The sequence below is a fragment of the Triturus cristatus genome, chromosome 7 (assembly GCF_964204655.1).
Source record: "Triturus cristatus chromosome 7, aTriCri1.1, whole genome shotgun sequence".
NCBI classification, from domain to species: Eukaryota; Metazoa; Chordata; class Amphibia; order Caudata; family Salamandridae; genus Triturus; species Triturus cristatus.
The window spans coordinates 1,633,479,415-1,633,500,960 of NC_140590.1; the positions used below are offsets into that span (position 1 = coordinate 1,633,479,415).

Genomic DNA, 21,546 nt, shown 5'->3' on the forward strand with positions numbered 1-21,546 from the left:
CTCGGCATAGTGAGATTTGGATATTGGCGCACACAACCAATACAATTTCACCTATTAGAGTGAATTCTATCGTTACTACGTACAGTTTCTATCTAAAAGATCTCAGCATTTTGGATACAAAACGCAACTACAAATTGCGCTTGTCTGAATGTCGCTTTTGAAATTGATGTGTTATCTCGTAATCCTTCCAACAAATATTGCCCTGATGAAGCCCTATTCAGGGTGAAACGCATTGGCTGCATCTGTTTGCCCTGTAACACTGGCTGCATATGTTTGCCCTATAACATCAATGCTTTAGAAAATAAAGAAAGCATCAGTGACACCGAAGACTCCAGAATTTATTCTATGTTCTGTTGCATTATTGATGTTGTTTGTGTTGCCTCTACGCATGTTGTTTTCTTGTATTATAACTGTTGGGTTCTCTGGCAGCGGACCTTGGAGGTGGGCATCTAGACCAAGTGTGACTCATTGTGTTCAATAACTTAGTGACTAGGAAGTTAGTGCAGCTTTAATTATCCCTTGCTGCCTCCTCTTTATCCTTTTTTGGCGTTAAATAGGTTGGGGCTGAGAGAAGATCATTATAGTTCTAGGGTGCTGAGGTTCTATGTGTGCATCCTGTAAGGAAGGCGTGATCCACTTGAGGGTGTCTTGCTGTATGCTGATGTTGTGGAGTCTGTTGATGAAGGTGCTGTGGGAGATGGTGTCAAAAGCCATGGAGAGGTCAAGGAGGAGGATCAAAGCCACAGTCTCTTGGCGGTCGAGGAGAGTTCTGGTGTCGTCTGTGGTGGTGATCAGCGTGGTCTCGGTGCTGCGGTTGGCCTGGAATCCTGATAGTGAGGCATCCAGTAGGTGGTTTTGTGTCCAGGTAGGTGGTTTTGTTCCAGGAATTTGGTTAGCTGTTGGTTAATGGCTTTCTCCAGTCCTTTGGCCAGGTAGGGATGTAGGGAGATCAGTCAATAGGTTTTGAGGTCAGTGGGGTTGGCGGTGGGTTTCTGTAGGAGGGGTCTGACCTCTCCATGTTTCCATTTGTCCGGGAAGGTTGCTGTGGAGATGGAGGTGTTGATGATGCTGGTGAGTTCCATTTGGGTAAGCACCAAGGTTGAAGAGGCAGTGGGGACAGGGATCTGTGGGCCCCCCTGAGTGGATGATGGCTGTGGTGGTCAGGGTGGTGAGTGGAAACCAGGTGGTAATTGTTTGGCTGGTGTTCACTGATTGGTTGAGATTGTTGAGGTCGAGGATGGTGGGTTCAGGGTCGAAGTTGCTGTATATGGTGCAATCTTGTTGTGGAAGTAGTCTGAGAGGTTGTCGCAGAGCTCTTGTAGGGGTGGATGATGTTCTCTGTGGTGGTTTGATGGGAGAATTCCTTGATTATTGTGAAGAGTTCCTTAGTGCGGTTGGTCGCGGTGTCGATATGGGCGGTGATGGCTGCTTTCTTGGCTTCCTTAATGTGCTAGTGATAGTTGCCTATAGCTGCCTTGTAGGAGGATCTGTCTGCGGGATGTTTGGTGATGCACCACTTTTTCTCTAGTTGGTAGCAGTTGTGCTTGGTGGAACTGAGCTCTACGGTGTACCAGCTGGCTTGTCCTGTGGTTTTGTGGTCTTTGGTAGGTTTCAAAGGTGCAACCCTGTTGGTGCAGTTTGTGATCCAGTTGGAGAAATTCTGGACAGCCTGGTCGAGGTCTGTTGAGGCCTCAGGTTGGGTGGTGGTGAGGGCCTGGGTCCACTAAGATCTGGTGACCTTGCTCGAGCTGCGGTGGGAGGAGGTGTGGCACTTAGTAATGGTGTGCTGGGCATGGAGATGATGAAGAGTACAAGGGCATTATCCGTCCTTGTGAGTTCTGTGGTGTGGCTGAATTTAATCCTGTTGCTGGAGGTGAAAATGGGGTTGAGTGTGTAACCAGCCTTGTGCGTAGGTTCAGTGACCAGTTGGGTGAGGGCACTGTTGTTCAGGCTCTCTAGGAGGGCAGTGGAATTGGTGTCATTGGGGTCGATGACATGGAAATTGAAGTCGCCAAGCATGACATAGTGGTGTGAGTCAATGGCTTGATGGGCAAAGAGATTGGAGAAGGAGTCGCAGAATGTTGGTCAGGGTTCTGGGGGTCTGTAGGCGAGTTAGCCCCTTATTGTGGTCTTTGCGTCTTTCTGTAGTTGGAAGTTGAGGTGTTTCATGAGAGGAGTGGGGTCATCGTTGTTGATGGTGCATCTGATAGTCTCCTTGAAGATGATGACGATGCCTCCGCCTTGTTTGTTCGTGCGGTCTCGGTGTATCATTTTGTAGCCTTCAGGAGTGGTGGTATCAATGTCGAGGTTTGAAGAGGGGTTGACCCATGTCTTGGTGATGAAGGCGACATCCGTGGAGAGGGTGGTGATGGTATCACAGATTTCCGTGGCATATTTGCAGAGAGAGTGGGCGTTGAGCAGGATACATTGGAGCAGTTCCGGGTTGTGTTGCGATCTTGTAGGCGGGGTGGCATGGGATCCTTTGTCGTTTGTGGTGCAAGAGAAACGGCAATGTCGCTAGGTGAACGGTCCTTTCATTGAACAAGGTGTGGCGGAGAAGCAGCTTATGTTTCAGTATTCAGGACCCAGGTCCAGGAGATCCTTGGCGGTGTATCGGAGGGGGGCAGGAGGACAAAGGGTCCTGACGCTGGGCACGCTCCAGACACAGATAGGCACAGACAGGCTTGCCTTTGGCGCAGCACGGCCGAACAGAGGCCTCCATTAGTAGCCCTACGATTGGGTGGGGCAGAGCGGGAGGCGGGAGAAGGGGCGACAAACTGTAGAAGAGGGTAGAGCAGGAACCGGCAGTGAAATAAGAAACAACAGCGCAGCTAGACAAGGATATACCACAATCAAACGAAATACCAGCATAAAAGCAACTTAAAATACAAAAATAAATGGGAAAGATTACCCAAGATTACAAAGGCAAATAATTAGTGGGAGGCAGTGGGCGGACTGTAGGTTCGAACAGGAGGCTACTGTGGGACTGCGAACCAATCCCAGTCTCGAGGAAACATCTTGATTTTTAGTAGGTGTTGTAGCATTCTAAGAACGAGATGGGGAGCAAAAGGCAAAAGACATGGGAAGAGAAAACATATATCTTCCTTCTCTTCTGATGGTGATGGGAAAATATGTAAGGAGAGAAGAAATCCCTCAATTACTGGACCAAATAAGAGAAAATCTGAGGTTTGACCCTGCACCAGAGGATCTGGAAGGCCTTTTTCTGCAATAGAAGCAAAAATCCCAAGTTGTGATGCTTATTCATAAGGCCAAAAATGTGATTTCTAGGCAATTGAAGGAGATGTAACAGTCTAAGAGCCGTAGGTTTCAAGAGAAGGCCTATGGCTTGGAGAATTCTGTGGAAATCCTTACTCAAAATGTCAAGGCGGGTGCTATTCTAGCTCCTTTGATTGACTGTACTTCCATAAATCCAGACGACTGTTCACCGGCAGATCAAGTTGAGGGACTGAAAAGCTTTTTTTTACGAAAAATTTACCCTAATAAAGATTCCTTTTGAGGGCCCTAAGTTGTTTAGAGCTCAGTTAGACTCCAGGATTACTGCGTTTTTCAAAGATAGGAAACACACTTGGCCCTACAAATGAACTTTTTCACAATCCTTTAAATTATGGGATCATCATGATGGTTCTAAGAAGGACTTCAAGACCTACTATTCATGTTGGAAGAAATTTCCGCTGAAGAAATCATCCAAGGCTCCAGAGTTAGTTTATCAGTCAGAAAACTGCAAGAAATGTTCAATGACTAGCCTCCAGAATTGGAAATCATCCCTACTTCCATTCCCAAAATCCTATCAAGAGACAAGCCCTTTGGGAGGGAGTTCAAGTATTATTGAATAAAAGAACAATTATTCCTGTTCTTCCAAAGGATTAGGAAATATTGTCTATTCTGTTATTTTTCTAGTGCAGAAGGCCTCTTGAATCTACAGGCTAGTGTTAAATCTGAAGAGACTCAATGCATGGGTAAAGATAATACATTGTTGAATGATCGCACTGCAGGGGATCATTCCTATGAACTCCAAAGGAACCTTCCTAGTGCCCATCAACCTGCAGAAAACCTAATTACTCATCCCTATACATGCAAACCATAAGACGTTTCTTCATTATGCGGCAGAGGACCTTAATTTATTTTCAGTTCAGGAAACTTCCCTTCAGGCTGAAAACAGCTCCACAAATCTTCACCAAAGTCCTAGCTCCGCTGGTGGGGTTGCTCCGTCAAGAAATGATCTTTGTTTGACCCATATCCGGACAATTGGCTAGTTTATGCATTATAAAAAAACTCTTACATAAAGTATTCATACAGAAAGTATATTCTCGGTGCTAAAGGAGCATGGCTTGCTAACAAACATACAAAAGACTGAGCTATTGCCGTCAGAAGATCAACTGTTCATCGGGGCAAGTTTTCAAATGGGTCTGGAGTTTGTTACTCTTCCAGACAAAAGAATACATAAGACCCAAAATCACATAAGAAGAATTCTCTCTCTCAGTTCTCCTACGGAAGCGGACTGGTTACAGGTGCATGAGCACTGGCTGTAACTATTGTTCTGGTATCTTGGTCCAGATTTCACCTCAACAAGGTGGTGAGGTACATCCTAGCACACTGGAATACCACTTTGCATCACCTTTCACTCCCAAATTTTGCTATCTCTCGAAATGAGCTAGGAACTGCAGTGGTGACTGAACTCTCAGAATTTCATCAGAGGGATTTGTTTGTCACCTCCAATTTCTGTAATCACAAAGACAGATGCTAGTACTGTGGTGGTGTGGATCAGGGTGGACAATATGACATTAAAGTCACATTTAGTAAAAAAGGGAAGGTTGGGGTTGGTTTCTCAATCCAAGATATCGGACAGATATTCAATTGGGCAGAGGAAAAAGTAATAGCAATCTTGGTCATTCAGTCAGCTGGTATAAATTATAATACCAGACAAATTGAGCAGGGAGATCCCTTCTTCTAAAGATTTCTGCCTAAACCCTCTAGTCTTTTCACCAGTGCTTAATTTGAGCTGGTGGTTTCTGGTGCTCGGCACAGGCACTTAATTCTCACGACCGGCACTAATGTCAGTCCACCACATGGTGGCACTGTCTAATTTTTAGAAAAGTACAACAACAGTATTTATTAAATCAATATACATTAAAAATGACAGTTCAGACTATTCCACATCGGTCTTATAGCTTTGGGTGGAATGGATTAGTCTGAAAGTTGTAGGATTTTGATGGTTAGTAGTTGTGTTGGTACTGTTATTGGCATTGTTCTGGAGTTTGTTACTCTTCCAGACAAAAGAATACATAAGACCCAAAATCACATAAGAAGAATTCTCTCTCTCAGTTCTCCTACGGAAGCGGACTGGTTACAGGTGCATGAGCACTGGCTGTAACTATTGTTCTGGTATCTTGGTCCAGATTTCACCTCAACAAGGTGGTGAGGTACATCCTAGCACACTGGAATACCACTTTGCATCACCTTTCACTCCCAAATTTTGCTATCTCTCGAAATGAGCTAGGAACTGCAGTGGTGACTGAACTCTCAGAATTTCATCAGAGGGATTTGTTTGTCACCTCCAATTTCTGTAATCACAAAGACAGATGCTAGTACTGTGGTGGTGTGGATCAGGGTGGACAATATGACATTAAAGTCACATTTAGTAAAAAAGGGAAGGTTGGGGTTGGTTTCTCAATCCAAGATATCGGACAGATATTCAATTGGGCAGAGGAAAAAGTAATAGCAATCTTGGTCATTCAGTCAGCTGGTATAAATTATAATACCAGACAAATTGAGCAGGGAGATCCCTTCTTCTAAAGATTTCTGCCTAAACCCTCTAGTCTTTTCACCAGTGCTTAATTTGAGCTGGTGGTTTCTGGTGCTCGGCACAGGCACTTAATTCTCACGACCGGCACTAATGTCAGTCCACCACATGGTGGCACTGTCTAATTTTTAGAAAAGTACAACAACAGTATTTATTAAATCAATATACATTAAAAATGACAGTTCAGACTATTCCACATCGGTCTTATAGCTTTGGGTGGAATGGATTAGTCTGAAAGTTGTAGGATTTTGATGGTTAGTAGTTGTGTTGGTACTGTTATTGGCATTGTTCGCAGAGGAAATAAGAGGTAGAGGCCTCAGTACCCCCTAAGAAGGACCCAGGCACCTACTTTTTAAATTTTTTTTAACAAATTAAACACTGATTTTCATGGATTTTTCAGAAATGGGGTGATTCAATAATAGATCTCTTTGATTCTCCACAGAACTCCCATCCGAAGAATTTCTGTGCAAGGGTGAGTGAGAAAAAATGTGAGGATTGGATGCTCTGTCCTGTTCTTGGGCAGAGAGTTTCCTTTGTGCTTTTCCTCTCTTTCTCTTCAGTCTCAGGTTTTTGATCAAAGGTCAGAGAAGAGAAGGCGTCAGTGACTCTGATTGTGCTACTCGGACCCTGCTTGTGCTGGTATCCTCTTCTGACAGCAATGAATGTTCGCCAGGATGTACTCCTTATGATTTTCTCATTTGATATTTCCTCTTCTACATTATGGCACCTTAATGAGACACAGGTTGATGACCTGGAAGTTGAAAGGTAAGGGCAAATAAAAAGCGGTCTTTCTGAGGTTTTGACCAGGACCATTCAATTTTCTAGAAGTGCTTCTACACTGAAGTCATATGCAAAGCATTGGGGTGCGTTCAGTAAATGGTGTGGCTCAACTAGTTTGCTTCTGCAAGAGGCAACTTTAGTTCAGGATTTCCCTACCTTCTGGATGGATTTACCCTTGGGTTAAAGGTTTCCACACTGAAAATCCAATGAGCCAGCATTGGGGGGGGGGGGGGGGGCCTAGAGGTACCTGGGATAATCTGCCGGATGAACAAGGGTTAGTTCAGAGATTGTTCAGAGGATTGATTAACGTAAGACCTCAAACACAGCTGTTGCTCCCTTCTTGGGTTTTATGGATAATGCTGGAGGCCTTGATGGGTCTACCCTTTGAGCCCATGGGGCAGACAGCTACTACAATTCTAACTCTGAAGACCTTCTTCTTGGTGGCTATTACTTCTGCCAGAAGACTAGAGAAACTGGGTTCCTTGTTTTAGAAGCACCCATTTCTGAGGCTTACCCATTGGTTGGGCCTCTCGCTTTTGTTCCCAACATTAACTCTGCATTCCACAGGGTTCAGGAGATTATTCTCCCTGTGTTTTATTGCCTCCTACACATTCTGAGGAAAAGCATCTAAATTCACTTGTCATAAGAAGAAAAGTACTCTATTATCTGGACAGTGTCAGGTTTCATAATTTAATCTTTCTTGTTTGTAAACTTTGGGCCAGCCAAAGAGGGGCAAAATCTGCTGTGTAGACACTTAGTAGATGGATTGAGTCCCTGATCCCTTTAGCCTACAAGGCAGCAGGTTTCCTTCCCTTCTGGGAGTTCAGGGCAGAGCAACCAGGGGAATGCTTGCTTCTCTGGCAGAAATTAAAGGGCCCTTCAGTTGATTGGGTCAAATGTTCTCTCCTCTATAGAATGAATGTATGATTTATTTAATAATTAGCATTCAGAATTGAGTTGTCCTGGTTGATTTTGTATGGGTAAATCTCATATTGTAATGAATCTGAGTGAAGGGGTAGGGGGTACGAAGACCTTTTGCTTCAATTACATACCGGTATTTACATTAGGCTGAGTCATTCCCTCCCTTTACTTTATTACCTCACTCCCTCTCGCCCTGTTCTCCAGGCCACCTGATTTGTCTGTGGCTTATCATTTACAGGATGTGGTAAAAGGGGAGGGGCATGTATGCAAAAGGATGCATGCTCGTTGCCTGAGAGACATGGCTGCCTCATATTGTAATGAGCTAAAGCAAGGGGAGAACTCAGAGTAATGCAATTATTGGTAAGTAATTGAAACATTAATTAAACTAGGCCTCATGGGCCTACTTGAATGCCTGGTGGGGAGACAATACACTCATAACGAGAAGATTCCGGTGCAGGCCTCAACACACGGAACTCCATACACAGGCGTGATTCACATAGAAATGTTTTAGGTCCTGAGTACAAGGTGTAGGTGGTAGCGTAGATGCTGATGTCGTTGACAATGCTGTGCTTAGAAGACCAGGCTGAGAATTAAAAATGGCCCTGTATACTCTGAGGGCTAACCTGCTCGATGGTGCCCGTGGAAGATGAGGGCAAATCACAGAACGGTGAAGAGTGTGTGCATGGCTAGCGTGATTAGTTTGTCAAGGTGCAAATAACTAATATAGGGAGCCAATGTTTTCTTTGATATAAGTCTATAATACTCCACTTTTTGCATGTTCCTTCCCCCTCTTCTCTGTGCTTTCCTAATGCTGTTATAATTGTATTAAATGGCCCCAAATATTCCAATGACACTTTAATATTGACATCACGTCACATGTAATAAGATACTAAAATATCTACTGTACTGTAATAAGTTATTACAGTTGAGTTGTGACTACTCAGTGCCTGGTACTGGAGCCAGCAGAAGTGGGAAAGGCAGATCACTGAGCCGAATTAGGCCTGCTTTTTAAACAATAAAAGAGATACCCACCTGGTTGGATCTTTATGCTGATTTGTTTTACTTCTGAAGAACTGTTTGGTCCTTAGTTGTTACGGTGGCATTGTTGTGAGTTTATTTAGTGCAGGCTGGGAGTTTATTACAGGAGATTTGGAACATATCTGCATGTTACCACAAACCCTTAACAACAGCACTTAGCCCACGTATGTAAAACCATAGTATGACTTTCACAGGAATGAGCAAAACGGAATTATTTAAAAGTTGCCGTGGAAGAGCTAAGTTATGTGACCTGGTGTTAGCAGATTATAACCCCTGTGCGCCATGTTTAATAAGAATATTTCAAGTCATCTGGGAGATCTCTGTACTTAAAAAAAGAATTCAGCTTCTTTCTGCTATGTTAACTTATAACCTAGCGTATATTAATCTTTCTGCTTGCTTGGAATTAACAATTTCATTTCTGACAACAATTCTTCTGGGTGAATTATATCTATTTATATAAGGGCAGCGGTCAAAGTGTGAGGGATCTGAGGGGCACAACGTGCCCATATTTTTTTATTTTCAGAAAATTAGTACTCCAACTTTGGGTAAAAAGATGGCCGTCCTGGGACGGTTATTTCTGATACTTGAGATGCTTCAGCTGAAGTGTAAGGCAGGGAGTCTCCTGTGCTGAGAAACCGAGGCAGGGGCAGAGAGCGAAGCAAACCTTCTTGCCAGGGTGCTGCTGCCTGAAAGAAATGTAAATGTGCGCAACTGGTTAATTTGCAAATGTAAAGGGTGCCTGGAAGCCGTATTGGCTTTAATTGATGGAATCCCTGGAAGCTTCCTGATGACACAGATTTATTCTTTCTGAGGGTTATTGTAAGGGAGCTGCCAGCTAACCTTTCATATGTGTGCTTCTAAAAGACTGTTATAAAAACAAATTGCACTATGTACAGTCTGGGTATTACTAAAATCTATATTTTGAAATCACTTTTTCATCTTTTATCCTTTTTCGCATTTTGTAGCAGTCAATCCTTTATTGTGAGAAATGCATTTTTAAAATAATGACTTAGTCACACTGCTTTGTGTCACAGACTGGGTCCTTGCAGCACTAAACATACCCAAGTCACTATTATCCACTGCACCAACCAGGATTTAAGTCTGTGGCTCCTTGGTGCAGTTCATTAACTAATATTTTTCATGATGTCTGATAAGGCATTTTCCACTGATTAACATAACTTGCATTTAATTTTCATGTAAGCTGTTATTATATTTGTAGTTACCAGAAGGTGAAACACCGAAAAAAGTAACAGAATATTTCGGTTTTTTTTTAGACACGCTTTTAACCACACCCCCACACTTACTCACCTAGCCCCACTATTGCACAGCATCACAGTTCCCATGCTTCTTTTTAATGCACTTCGACCACTGTATAAGGGTAGTAGTATTCATCCTCTTTATGCCTGCTTGACCTCATCAGTGACGACGTCACCTAGTCTCGTCAGGAGCACGTCATTAGGGATACTGCTCATCACTGGTGTTCCAACGATCTAGTGATGGTGGAGCCACCCAGCCCGTTCACACACGTTCAGCACGCAGCACGCACCCACGCACCCCTGGGTCGGGCTCGCCCGAGGGTTTAAATAAAGGGGCGCAAGACCGCTCAGGGTCTTGGCCCGATGAGCAAACCCTGTGTGTGCGTCACCTTGATTGATACGTCCCAACCCTGCGGCCTAGTTCCTATAATCCGGTTTCCCTTAGACCCGGATATGACACTGGCGACGAGGCGGGTCTATCCCACACCTCGCCGTATCCACCCCTGCCAGACCTGGTACCTGGGGGTCCCGTTGAGTTCCTGCTGCTGTGCTCCTGGTGCCTGCGCACCCTGCGCTCGTGGTGCTGCTTGTGCATGTGGCGGGTGCCCACTACGTGGAGTCGTCTGCCTAGAGTGGAGCGGGGCTTGGTGTGCGCCGCTTCGGCAGGCGTGCTCCCGCTGCCCCAGTCATTGCGGATTGGTGTCTTCAGCACATGGTCGGCACCAGAGGTGAGGCCTGCCCTACTTGTGTGATTGCGCGAGCGCCGCCCAGGCCAGATGACGCGCCACCTCAGCGCTCAGCCTCCCTGCATCGCCGCAGCCCGGCCGCGCTCCCACGGCCACGTGGTCGAGCCAGTGGGAGAAGCCCTGCGGCAGCTACAGCGCGCCCCGCTGGGAAGCACACATTAGCAACGCTGGAGGACTCTACCATTGCCAGTAAGGGGCCCTCAGGCCAGTGCCCCCCTACCGTCCTCATGAGCATAGAGCAGCAAGCCCACAAGGAAGCATACAAAAACGTGCCACAGCGCTGGGAGGCTGTTCTAAGCAGCTGTAAACAATAAAGGACATACTCAGCTGTTCAGGAACAATCACAAAGAGGCAGTTGGGAACAAAAGGGCTTTCCCCAGTGACTGCTCGCAGCCAAGGCCACCAAGCACAGCCTGCAGCCGCCCTGAGCTTCACAGATTCGCGTCGCCCAGCTCCGACGGCCAGTTGTGTTTTGACACACCAAGAAGCAGACCGGCAGTATAGGATGAATGACCAGAGCGCCGATGGTTGGGGTGCCCCCCAAGCGGCACCGCCCCCTCAGAAGGCCATCCCACAAGCGCACGCTCTGCCCGGTCAAGCCACGGCTGTCCCGCTACCACCCTTCAGTGAGCTCTCGGATCCGTCCACTGCAGCGATGGAAGTCCTGCATTGGTCGCCCGGACCATTATTTCATTGGTGTGCGGGAGACAGGCGGGAAAGTGAAGAGGTCACTCCTCATGTGCTATGGAGGAGGCGAATTATACGACCTTTTCGAGACTTTGCCAGATAGAGGGGTAGATGACGACTACAACGGGGCTGTCGCGGCCCTAAACCGCCATTTTGATCCTCAAATAAACCTGGATTTCGAATGGTTCAAGCTCCAGCAGGCGCGACAGGGAGAGGCCGAGACCATAGACATTTTCTATGCCCACTTAGGGAAGCTTGCAAGCTCGTGCATGCTGCCGGACCAGAGGGCGGAGATCAGTGCGCAGCTCATCCAAGGATGTCGGTCAGTCGCGCTGCGACGCCTGATACTACGTCAGCCAGGCATCGGTCTCGACGAAATTCTGGTGCTCGCCAGGTCCCATGAGCTGTCCAACGCTCGCACGGAAGTAGCCCTCAACCGGCCCTCTGCGACACAGCGGATGCCCACAGTCAAGGAGGAGAGAGTGGACGTGATCCAAAGAAGACCGTCTCAGTCAAGAGGAGCCATGAGGCCTCCGCAAAAGAGCACGTGCGGAAACTGTGGCCTAGATCACACCCTAGGGGGGAGGTGTTTCGCAAGAGGAAAAACCTGTTTGCAATGTGGGAAACTCAACCACTTCGCAAAAGTCTGCAGGAGCGGAAGAGGACGGAGCACCGTCCGAGCCCACGTGGGCTCGCAACGGCTGTACGACAACTGATGCTGGAGGATCCAAAGGACCAAGTTGACAACGCCCCTCCAGAGTTCGACTTTGGGACGGAAGAAGACGAGGTGTTCTTTGTGTCATTTGTCGGCTGGGAAGGAACAAAGCGCCGACCGCCGTCCATGTGCAACATCACCGTAGCAGGGTCCCCCGTAAGCGCCCTCATAGACACCGGAGCATCAGTCAATGTGATGGATAGTGACCAGTATGAAAAGCTACTGCCGCGCCCATCACTTCTACCGTCCAAAGCAAGGATTTACATGTACGACAGTGACGAGCCACTTCCTCTACGAGGAGTCATGGAGGTCGAAGTCACCAGCGAAGGCCGGAGTCTGAGTACGAAATTCCATGTCACCGAAGGAAGACGGGGCACTCTACTCAGTTGCTACACGGCGGAGGACCTGGAGCTTGTGTTTTTCGCGAACCAAGTGCACGATCTGCACGCTTGAGAGATGGTCAAAGACTTCCCCATGCTGTTTGAAGGCCTTGGATGCGGCCGCAAGTGGAAGAAGAACTGAGGAATCTGGAGGACCTGGAGGTGTTAGAGAAGGTGTTGGGCCCTACCCTGTGGGTGTCCCCTCTCATTGTGGCCCCGAAACCGAAGCAGCCGGGAGCCATTCAACTATGCGTCGACATGCGCCTACCGAACAGGGCCGTAAAGAGGGAACGACATCTCACGCCCGCGATGGACGACATCGTGGCTGACCTGAAAGGCGCCAAATGGTTCACCCAACTCGAGATCAATGCGGGGTATCACCAGCTAGAACTCCACCCCGACAGCAGGAACATCACGACGTTCTCCACTCATGTAGGACTACGTCGCTACAAGAGGCTGAGTTTCGGTGTCTCTTCAGCCGCGGAGGTGTTCTAAAACGCCACAAGAGAAACACTCTCAGAACTGCAAAGTGTAATAAAACAAGTGATGACATCCTTGTGTTCTCCAAGACCCTAGAGGAGCCCCATAAACACCTCCGAGCCACCCTGCAACGACTTGCGGACAATGGACTCACCCTGCACAGATCTAAATGCTCGTTCTATCAGGAGTCAGTGGACTTCTTCGGGTACATCTTCTCCAGAGAAGGGCTGCATGTAGACCCGATGAAAACAGATGCCATATGATCTGCCCCGAGACCCACATCAGCCACTGAAGTCCGGAGTTTCCTGGGAATGGCCACATACTGTGGCCGGTTCATCCCCAACCTCGCGTCATTATCCAAGCCGCTCCGCATCCTCACGAAGGCTGGCCAGCCATGGGCCTGGTCCGCCAAAGAAGATCTGGCATTTCAGGTAGTCAAGAACGCCCTCATCGATGACCGGGTCATGGCGTACTTTCGCCCGCATCAACGCAGGGAGGTTGTGGTAGATGCCAGCCCGTAGGGCTAGGGGCAGTCCTAATGCAGGAAACCGAGTCCAGAGAGTGGGTCCCCACTGCATATGCTAGCCGGGCACTGACTGCCACCGAGATGTGGTATGCGCAGATAGAATGTGAGGCTCTGGCCATCAAATGGGTGTGCCAGCACTTCCATCTGTACCTGTATGGGCACGAGTTTCGAGTGGTCACCGACCACAAGCCCCTCGTCCCGCTCTTTGCCGGCACCGCTCGACTTGCCCCCCACGGATCGAGAGGTGGGCAGTGCAGCTGCAAACATACCGTTTTGAGGTGAGCTTCCGGCCGGGGGGCCAGCAACCCAGCTGACTTTCTATCGCTGCACCCTGGCCCGCTCCAGCCATTCCATGTGCCGGCAGACGAGGACTACACTGAAGAGTTCATCCGCATGGTCTCTCTGAAAGCGTGTCCTGTTGCCCTCACGCTCGAGGACATTGGAAAAGCAACAGATTCCGACAAGTGACTCGTCAGGGTCAAGAACACGCTGGTCAATCGGAACTGGCACCACTTTCTGGATGGTGTCAGCTCCCTCACGGCGGAGGAACAGCTTTTCCAGCAACAGGTGTGGAGAGTGCAAAGTGAACTCAGCGAAGGCCTCGAGGGGGTGGTCCTGAGGGGAGCCACCCTTGTGATCCCGAAGAGCCTGCAGAAGGAGGTGTTCCGCCTAGCGCACCAAGGTCATCAGGGCATCTCCAAAACCAAGGCCAGACTCAGGAGCATGGTCTGGTTCCCAGGGATGGATGCCATGGTGGAGGAAGCTGTACGTTCCTGTCACTCCTGTAATATCACGGGCGGTGACCCTGCGTCTCACCCAGTGATCACTGAAGACCCGTGCACGGAGCCGTGGTCTGAAGTCAGCATCGACTTTGGGTCATTCCCGGATGGGTGGAACACGCTGGTTCTGGTGGACTCTCATTCAAAATTCCTGGTGGTGGAGGTAGTGTCGTCAACGGCGTTCCCCCATGTGAAGACGGCTCTGGAGCTCACGTTCGCCATGATGGGACTGGCGGAAGAGATCAAGTCCGACAATGGGCTGCCGTTCCAAGGCAGAGACTACCAAGACTACCTGACCTCCAGAGGCATCCAACACCGGAAGATCACTCCACAGTGGCCCCAGGCGAATCGCGAGGTGGAGCGGTTCATGAGTACGATGAACCGGGCCCTCAGGATCGGGGTGGATAAAGGAGACGATGCCGAGCAGTACCTCTCGCAGTTTCTCAGCGCGTATTGCCGAACCCCACACTGCACCACCCGGTGTGCCCCAGCTCATCTACTGTTTCGACGGGTTCCAAGGGACAGCGTGCCTGCCGATCCATCATGGAGTCCCCCAGAGCTAGATCAAGGCGTAGCGCAGGACAGAAGGAAAGTATCTAATGACAAGGCGACTCAAGCTTGAAGGGCCCAGTCAATGAGCGTCCGGATTGGAGACAGAGTTGTGGTAAAGGACCGCCACCCAAGCTGGAAGTATCGTACCCCATATGAGCCTAAAGTGTGGGAAGTAATCAACGTACAGGGCACCATGGTATCGGCCAGGAGGGGAACCTGTGTGGTCACAAGGAACACCTCATGGTTCAGGAGAGTCGCAAGTGGCACGACAACAGCTGACCAAGCCATGGTACACCTGGAGGATGGAGATAGAACAGTTCCCGCAGATGACTTGAGAGGTCAGCCTGAAGATGTGAGACCACAACCTGGAAGAGAAATAGGAGCAGTGGAAGACGTGAAAAGTCCAGGAGAAGCATCCCCTGAACCAGAGAAGTAATCAGAAGGGACGGAATCAAGAAAGAACTCCTGGAGCCAGAAGTATGGTCTCCGGCATGGTGTGCCAAGAGAGACTGAACAGTTCCTGAAAAGAGTTGTATCTAAAAGATTGGAGGGATGTAGTGACGGGGCCACCCAGCCCGTTCACACACGTTCAGCATGCACCCACTCACCCCGAGGGCGGGCTCGCCCGAGGGTTTAACTAAAGGGGCGCAAGACCGCTCGGGCAAACACTGTGTGTGTGTGTCACCTTGATTGGCACGGCCCAACCCTGCGGCCTAGTTCCTGTAATCCGGCTTCCCTTAGACCCGGATACGACAAACATGACATGAGAAAAGTCACCATCAAAACACCTGGAAGGGTGAAGACTGATGACAGAATTAATGTACTGATTATTTATGCGTACACTTAAATCCTCTGCTCCAGAAGTGGCGTTACACTGTCCCCTGGTGGGGATGCGAACCGTCCGAAAGGGGAGAAATTATTGTCTCCCCTTGTTCCGAAATGAGGTTGGTTGTGATCTTCCTGACTGTGATTCTACTAGCTATGTATTTACACGCTGGAGAAACTTCCCCCTCCCTGGTCCCCATCAGTACTTCACTGCCTGCTGATAGACATACGGTGTATCGGTCCATAAATAGACTGACCCTCCTTGACCACGCCTCCTGCCCCCGGGGTCCCTTCCCATTGGACGGGAAACGGGACTCGCGCGCCTCCCGCCACGCGCACAAATACCCTAGTCTTTCGCCTACCCCACCTCCTCTTGCTACGTCACCGGTTCCCCCAGTCCAACCTGGACGCTGCGCGCACCCCTGTCGCGAGCGGTCCGGGCTTGCGCGCGCGCGCGTCCGTGGGCTACTGAACAGAGGAGTCGGGCGAGCGCTCCAGCTGTTGGGAGGGGAGGAGCGGAGGCACACGTGGGGAGGAGCGAGGCGTATCTGCACCTCATTCACGGTGCAAACCGTTAGCAACACTAACAGGCACTCACTGATGACAGAGCTGTACTCTGGGGTAAAAATGAGTGTGATTGTCGCTCCTAAAAGGTGTGAGAGTGGCAGTCACTTTCCACGGTCGTGTTCGCACTGCTGAGTATTGCCGAGGCGACCACACGCCCGCGGAATGACAGTCCTCTCCTCTCGCACCATAGGACCGATACCCCTCTCATCAAACTGACGTAGTCCATGCTAGGGCGAAAACAGGCTTCTTTCCCTCTTCATTCTTTTGCAGTTTGTATAGTGCGAACTCGAACTGAAGGCACTGGAGCGTTCCAAGTAAGTACCGGTTACATTACACAAGGACACATTCATATTTGGTAAGCACCGGGAGATAGATTGGTTTACCCAGAATCACAGGACGGTGAGCCAACGCCGCGACTCGAACCTGGTTCCCCAGTTCCAAAGTTGGCAGCTTCTGCCGTTACGCCACATCCTTCCTCACATCCGCTTCAGGGGCTGGTACTCCTCTCACAAAACCGAATTAGCCCGTACTCAGATAAATTACAGGTTTAGCCTGTCGTTCTAACCTATCAGAAACTGTTAGCTCTACAAGCCTCCTCGTAGGGATTACAAGCCACTGCCCACCTCGCCAGAAAGATACCCTGCTGTCACTCAATCATGGGGCTACGGCGGTGATTCATAGGAGGAGGGGGTCTGTCAGTGCAGAGGTGAGAGTCTGCCTGTATCGTCAGGGGATTTGGTGTGTCGACCCTGAGTGCGGTATAAAGTCATCCCTATGATGGGGGTAGGTCTCCGTTGGTTCTGTCAGTGCAGGAATGTTGCCTAGGTAGTTGAGTTTTTTGAAAGAGGCGATAGCTCCTGGGAGGAGATGGTCAGAGCTGTCAGTCCTACGAACGATGCGCGAGGTCGTAGATCTATCATTACATATGCTCTAATATAGCCACCCTACTCTCGTCGGACGATCCCTTACGAGAACTGAAAAGCCCCTCTGCCTAAGACGTGCTGACTGCACCTAAAGCGCTACAATGCTTTACAATTGAAGTTAAGCGCTATACAAGGACCACTTGCCATAACATAAATCTGACAAACCCCACTCAAAAGCCCAACAGCCCCTCACTTGAATAACATTTTGATAATTCATAGTTGCACACCCTTCCAACATGCCTGATAACTTACCACAAAAGATGAGTTTTTACACTAACGGATCTGACACACCACATGACTCACGCCCCCCCGGCCTCCGACTCCCCGCCAACAGGCCCCGACGCCCATACCCACCACCCAACAGATCTGACAGCCCACCCCCTCTCACACAATTCACCAAAAGATCCGAAAGGTCAGTCCACCCCCTTGCACAGACCCAGAGGCCCCCACCCCTGGAATGGCGGGGTTCCGTTATCACAACAACAACAAACAACTCCCACTCCCCCGCCCCATGCCCCCGCAGGACTAAGAGAGCCACTACATTCTCTCCCACGACTTGTTCATTTAAAATGTGTGTGTGTGTGTGTGTGTGGGGGGGGGGGTGCTCATACCTAAGCATCTCTCCCGTCACACACACTTTCTAAGAAATGAACGAAGAGAATTGTGTGCGAGTGTGTGTGGGCGAGGGGCTTCAGCAATAGGATGGAACAGAGATTGTGTCTTAGGGCGCCATGCTGCTGTGAGGTGCGGAGTTTGGATTGCCACACTTTCAGAGGATAAGGCAGTGGGTGGGAGGGGTGAATGTTAACATGTCGGTGGAAGGGTGACACGGGGCTGGTGTGGCGGGGGGCTGATATGGTACGGCGGCAGGCCGAGGCCGGATGTGCCGCTGGGGGGAGAGTTGTGGGCGAGCTGAGGCGCTGCTGAGAGGCAGATCATGCGGGGTCTGGTGGGGTGTCACAGTGGGCATCTCCTCTCAGGGTAGATGTTCTGGTGATGGTGGTGGAGCTCTGCGGCTGACGTGGTTCTTGGGGTTGGGGGGGGGGGGGCAGATGCGATGAGACATATATAGCGTGCGTGCAGGCGTGACGTGGAGATGGCTTTTGATGTTCTGTCCCAGATGTGCTGGTCGGGAAGGGCGTTTTGGGAGGGTGTGTGTGTGTGGGGGGGGGGGGGGGAGTGGGGCGCGGGGGTATTAGCTTGCTTTGAGGACAGATGTGACCGAGCAGATATTGTGATATGGAAGGGAGACGTGTACAGTTAAGTGCAATGTGCTGGGGACTGTAACGTAAAATGTTTGCACCCACGGATATTCATCGACCTTGGGCTTAATGGGGACCCCCTGATGGGATAGGGGCCTGATTATCGGTTGGGGCCCCGAGTACAGATGTGTGTGTCTGTGTGAGTGCTGGGGAGCGTGAAAGCGTAGAGAGACGAGGTGCGAAGGCGGTTGTGGGGTGCGTGGGAAGGAGAGCTAAAGGTGATGCTTGTGAGGCAGATATGTCCTGAGCCGATTGGAATTTTGTGTAGATGCAAAGGCTGGTGTGTGGGTTTGGGAATAACAAGTGGGGGGAAGGAGGTTACGTTCCACTGTATATGTCTGTGTGCGTTTTTGGGGTGCGGACCTAGGTGGCGTCCTGAGAGGTGATGTACATGAATCCCGTGTTCCTGAGTGAGTTTTGGTGGTGTTGATGGGTGACAAAGCATGAAGTTTGCAGTATGCGTGTTTGTGTAACGAGTGTTTGGTGCAGAGGTGCCTGTGTGTGCTTGGAATCTGTGTATCTATCTATCTATCTATCTATCTATCTATCTATCTATCTATCTATCTATCTATCTATCTATCTATCTATCTATCTATCTATCTATCTATCTATCTATCTATCTATCTATCTATCTATCTATATATATATATATATATATATATATATATATATATATATATATATATATATATATATGTGCCTGTGAGGTGTGACAGTAGGGACCGGTGTGCCTGTGTGTGACATGGGGTGTGTTGTATAGGGCTGGACAGATGTGCTTGTAGGGATACGTGTGCGCACATGGAGCGCGGCATTGCGTGTGCACGGGTGAGAGAATCCTGAGTGTGTGCATGTGCGCTAGGGAGCGCTTGTGAGGGGACAGACGGGCATGCCTGCGCGAGAGGCGCTTGTGCGTCCGTGGATAAGCTATTAGGGCTGGTGTGTGCGCGCTTGAGCGGCTGGGGCCAGTGTGTGTATGTGTGCGAGTGGTCGTAGGAAGGATAGTGACATGCTTGTGTGGAGGGAGGGGATGTGTGTGTGTGAGACTGAAGCTACAGGCTGATGGACCTATGTGTGTGCATGCGAGTGTGAGGAGGGAGGTGTTGCTCTTGTGTGTGCGTGTGTGTTAGGAGGGAAAAGGTGGTGATGGGCCGCTCTGAGGATGCCCGGCTTCTGCGCCAAATCCGCCGGAGCGCCGAGGGGTAGGGAGCTTAGATACTCACGGTTGTGGCATGAAAATGATCCCGGGGAGAGGAGCGCGGTCGCCTCCTGCAGCACATCCGCCTGCCCTGGGGGTCCGTGTCCGCCCGGCGCCCCGATGGTCCTCCCGGGCGGGGAGCGGAGGCTAGCAGCGCCGGGGAGCGGAGGGCAGCAGCACCGGGAGGAGGAGGCAGCATCGGCAGCGCGCCTGCGCGCGCCCGCCGCCCCCACTCACTTTCTAAAGCAGCCACTGCAGCTCCTGCGCTCCGGCACACGTCAACCAGCATCCAGGCGAGGCGTGCACAGTACACGAGCAAGGAGCGTGCGTGCACACTGGAGCGCGTAATGGCTGTGCATGCACACAGGAAAGTGCACACACTTCAGAGTGAGAATCTCAAACGTGTGCACAAAAATTTCTGAGCAGACAGAGTCCACACGCGAGCAAAGATCATGCAAACATCAGTAACGTGCACACCCACGAGATTACTAACACACTGAGGATACACACCTTCCAAATAGAGAGTATGTGAAGTGTGCACATACCGAAGTTAGCATGCCTAGACAGGCCAGGGGAATGCATGCACACGAGCTCAGTGACCATGCCTGCACCAAGGTGAGTGCACACCTTCCAAAGAGATGGCGTCAAGAATGAGCACATAACGAAGTTAGCTTCCATGCACAGCCGATCTGAGTGTGTGCACACGAGATTAGTGAGTGTGTCGGCACCAAGGTTAGTACACGCCTTCCAAAGAGATGGCGTCAAGAATGAGCACATAACGAAGTTAGCTTCCATGCACAGCCGATCTGAGTGTGTGCACACGAGATTAGTGAGTGTGTCGGCACCAAGGTTAGTACACGCTTCCAACAAGACGATGTCTAGCATTGGCACGTATCTACGAAACCATGCACATAAGGAGAGATAGCTAGCCATAAGCTAGCATTGAATGCGTATATACTCCAAGAAGAGTGCACACGTACTCCAAGAAGATCTCAAGAGTGCACCGTTAACAATACGAAGAGACCGTACACGTGCACAAGAGCATCGAATAGGCACGCACCCAGCAGAGTACATACTCTCTGGTATGTCAGTTCCGCGAGAGAGAGTGCCTCAAGAGTGTTCGCTTACTGAAATGCGAATGCACGCAAGAACAGTGCACGTGCACATGGGAGTGGTGAATTTGCATGCACCCTACGGAGTGAAAGACACCGGTGAAATGATTTTAAGTGTGTGTGGATACCAGGAGAGCAAACACTTTTTCGGGAATGTGCACACAACTAAATGGACGTGCACAGTTTTTTTTCACACGAGGGATTTCCCCTACTTTCACTTGTCCATCCAGAGGAAGTGCATGCACACATTTCAGCAGTGGCACACAGGAGTAGGGAGGCTGCACTCACGTAAAGAAGCGCAAACCCACCCGTAGCATATACGAAAGAGCACAAACCCAATGCGGGCGTACACCAACACACACCCCCCTTCCCCCTTCACATGATCATACAGCCTGCGGGTAAGGCAAAGATAGGTGTCCACTGAGTGTAGGAGCCGGGAACACCGAGTGCCTACAATCGGTAGAGGATGTAGCAGCTAGACGTGTGCACAGCGCACGCCCACTGACGCACACAATCACATACTGCTAGGAGAGCACAGGTTACCCCCAGAATGTTCGTGCACAGGGAATACACTCAGGACCAAGGGTTGTGCAAACGAGCTCAGCTGAGGCGACAGAATAGGAACACCCAGCTGTGCTCGCGCAGGAATGTGCACAAGAGAAAATGTAGAGTAGTTCACAAGGGGATGTGCACTGAAATGAGGAATGCTTCCCCAGGTTCAATGGAAGTAGGAGGACATGGCACGTGCACACTGAGAAAGATGCACGCACAAGTCGAGAACCACAAGGGAGCTAGGAGCATACGCTCAGAGTGAAAGTGCGAAGCACACGTGCCTGGATAGAGAACATGGGTGTGCCCGCCGTAGAGACGGGCACGAGAGAGCTGGACGCGCTGTGCCCATGTGTGCCTATGGGAATCTGCCTGCCCTGCCCGAGAATAGAGACCTAGCAGAAATCAGAGAGGAGTTTGCACAGTTCGGGA

The 21,546-nt window shown here is 49.8% G+C and overlaps 1 protein-coding gene across 1 annotated transcript in view; it reads right to left on the reverse strand.

The window, feature by feature from the left end:
- Positions 1-19,669, reverse strand: part of RGS19 (regulator of G protein signaling 19) — a 348,792-nt gene extending 329,123 nt beyond the window's left edge. Inside the window, exon 1 of the mRNA XM_085619668.1 lies at positions 19,479-19,669. Within this exon, the coding sequence (XP_085475794.1) occupies positions 19,479-19,652 (174 nt within the window). The 5' untranslated portion in view covers positions 19,653-19,669. The remainder of the gene's footprint in view (positions 1-19,478) is intronic.
- Between the last annotated feature and the right edge of the window lie 1,877 nt (positions 19,670-21,546).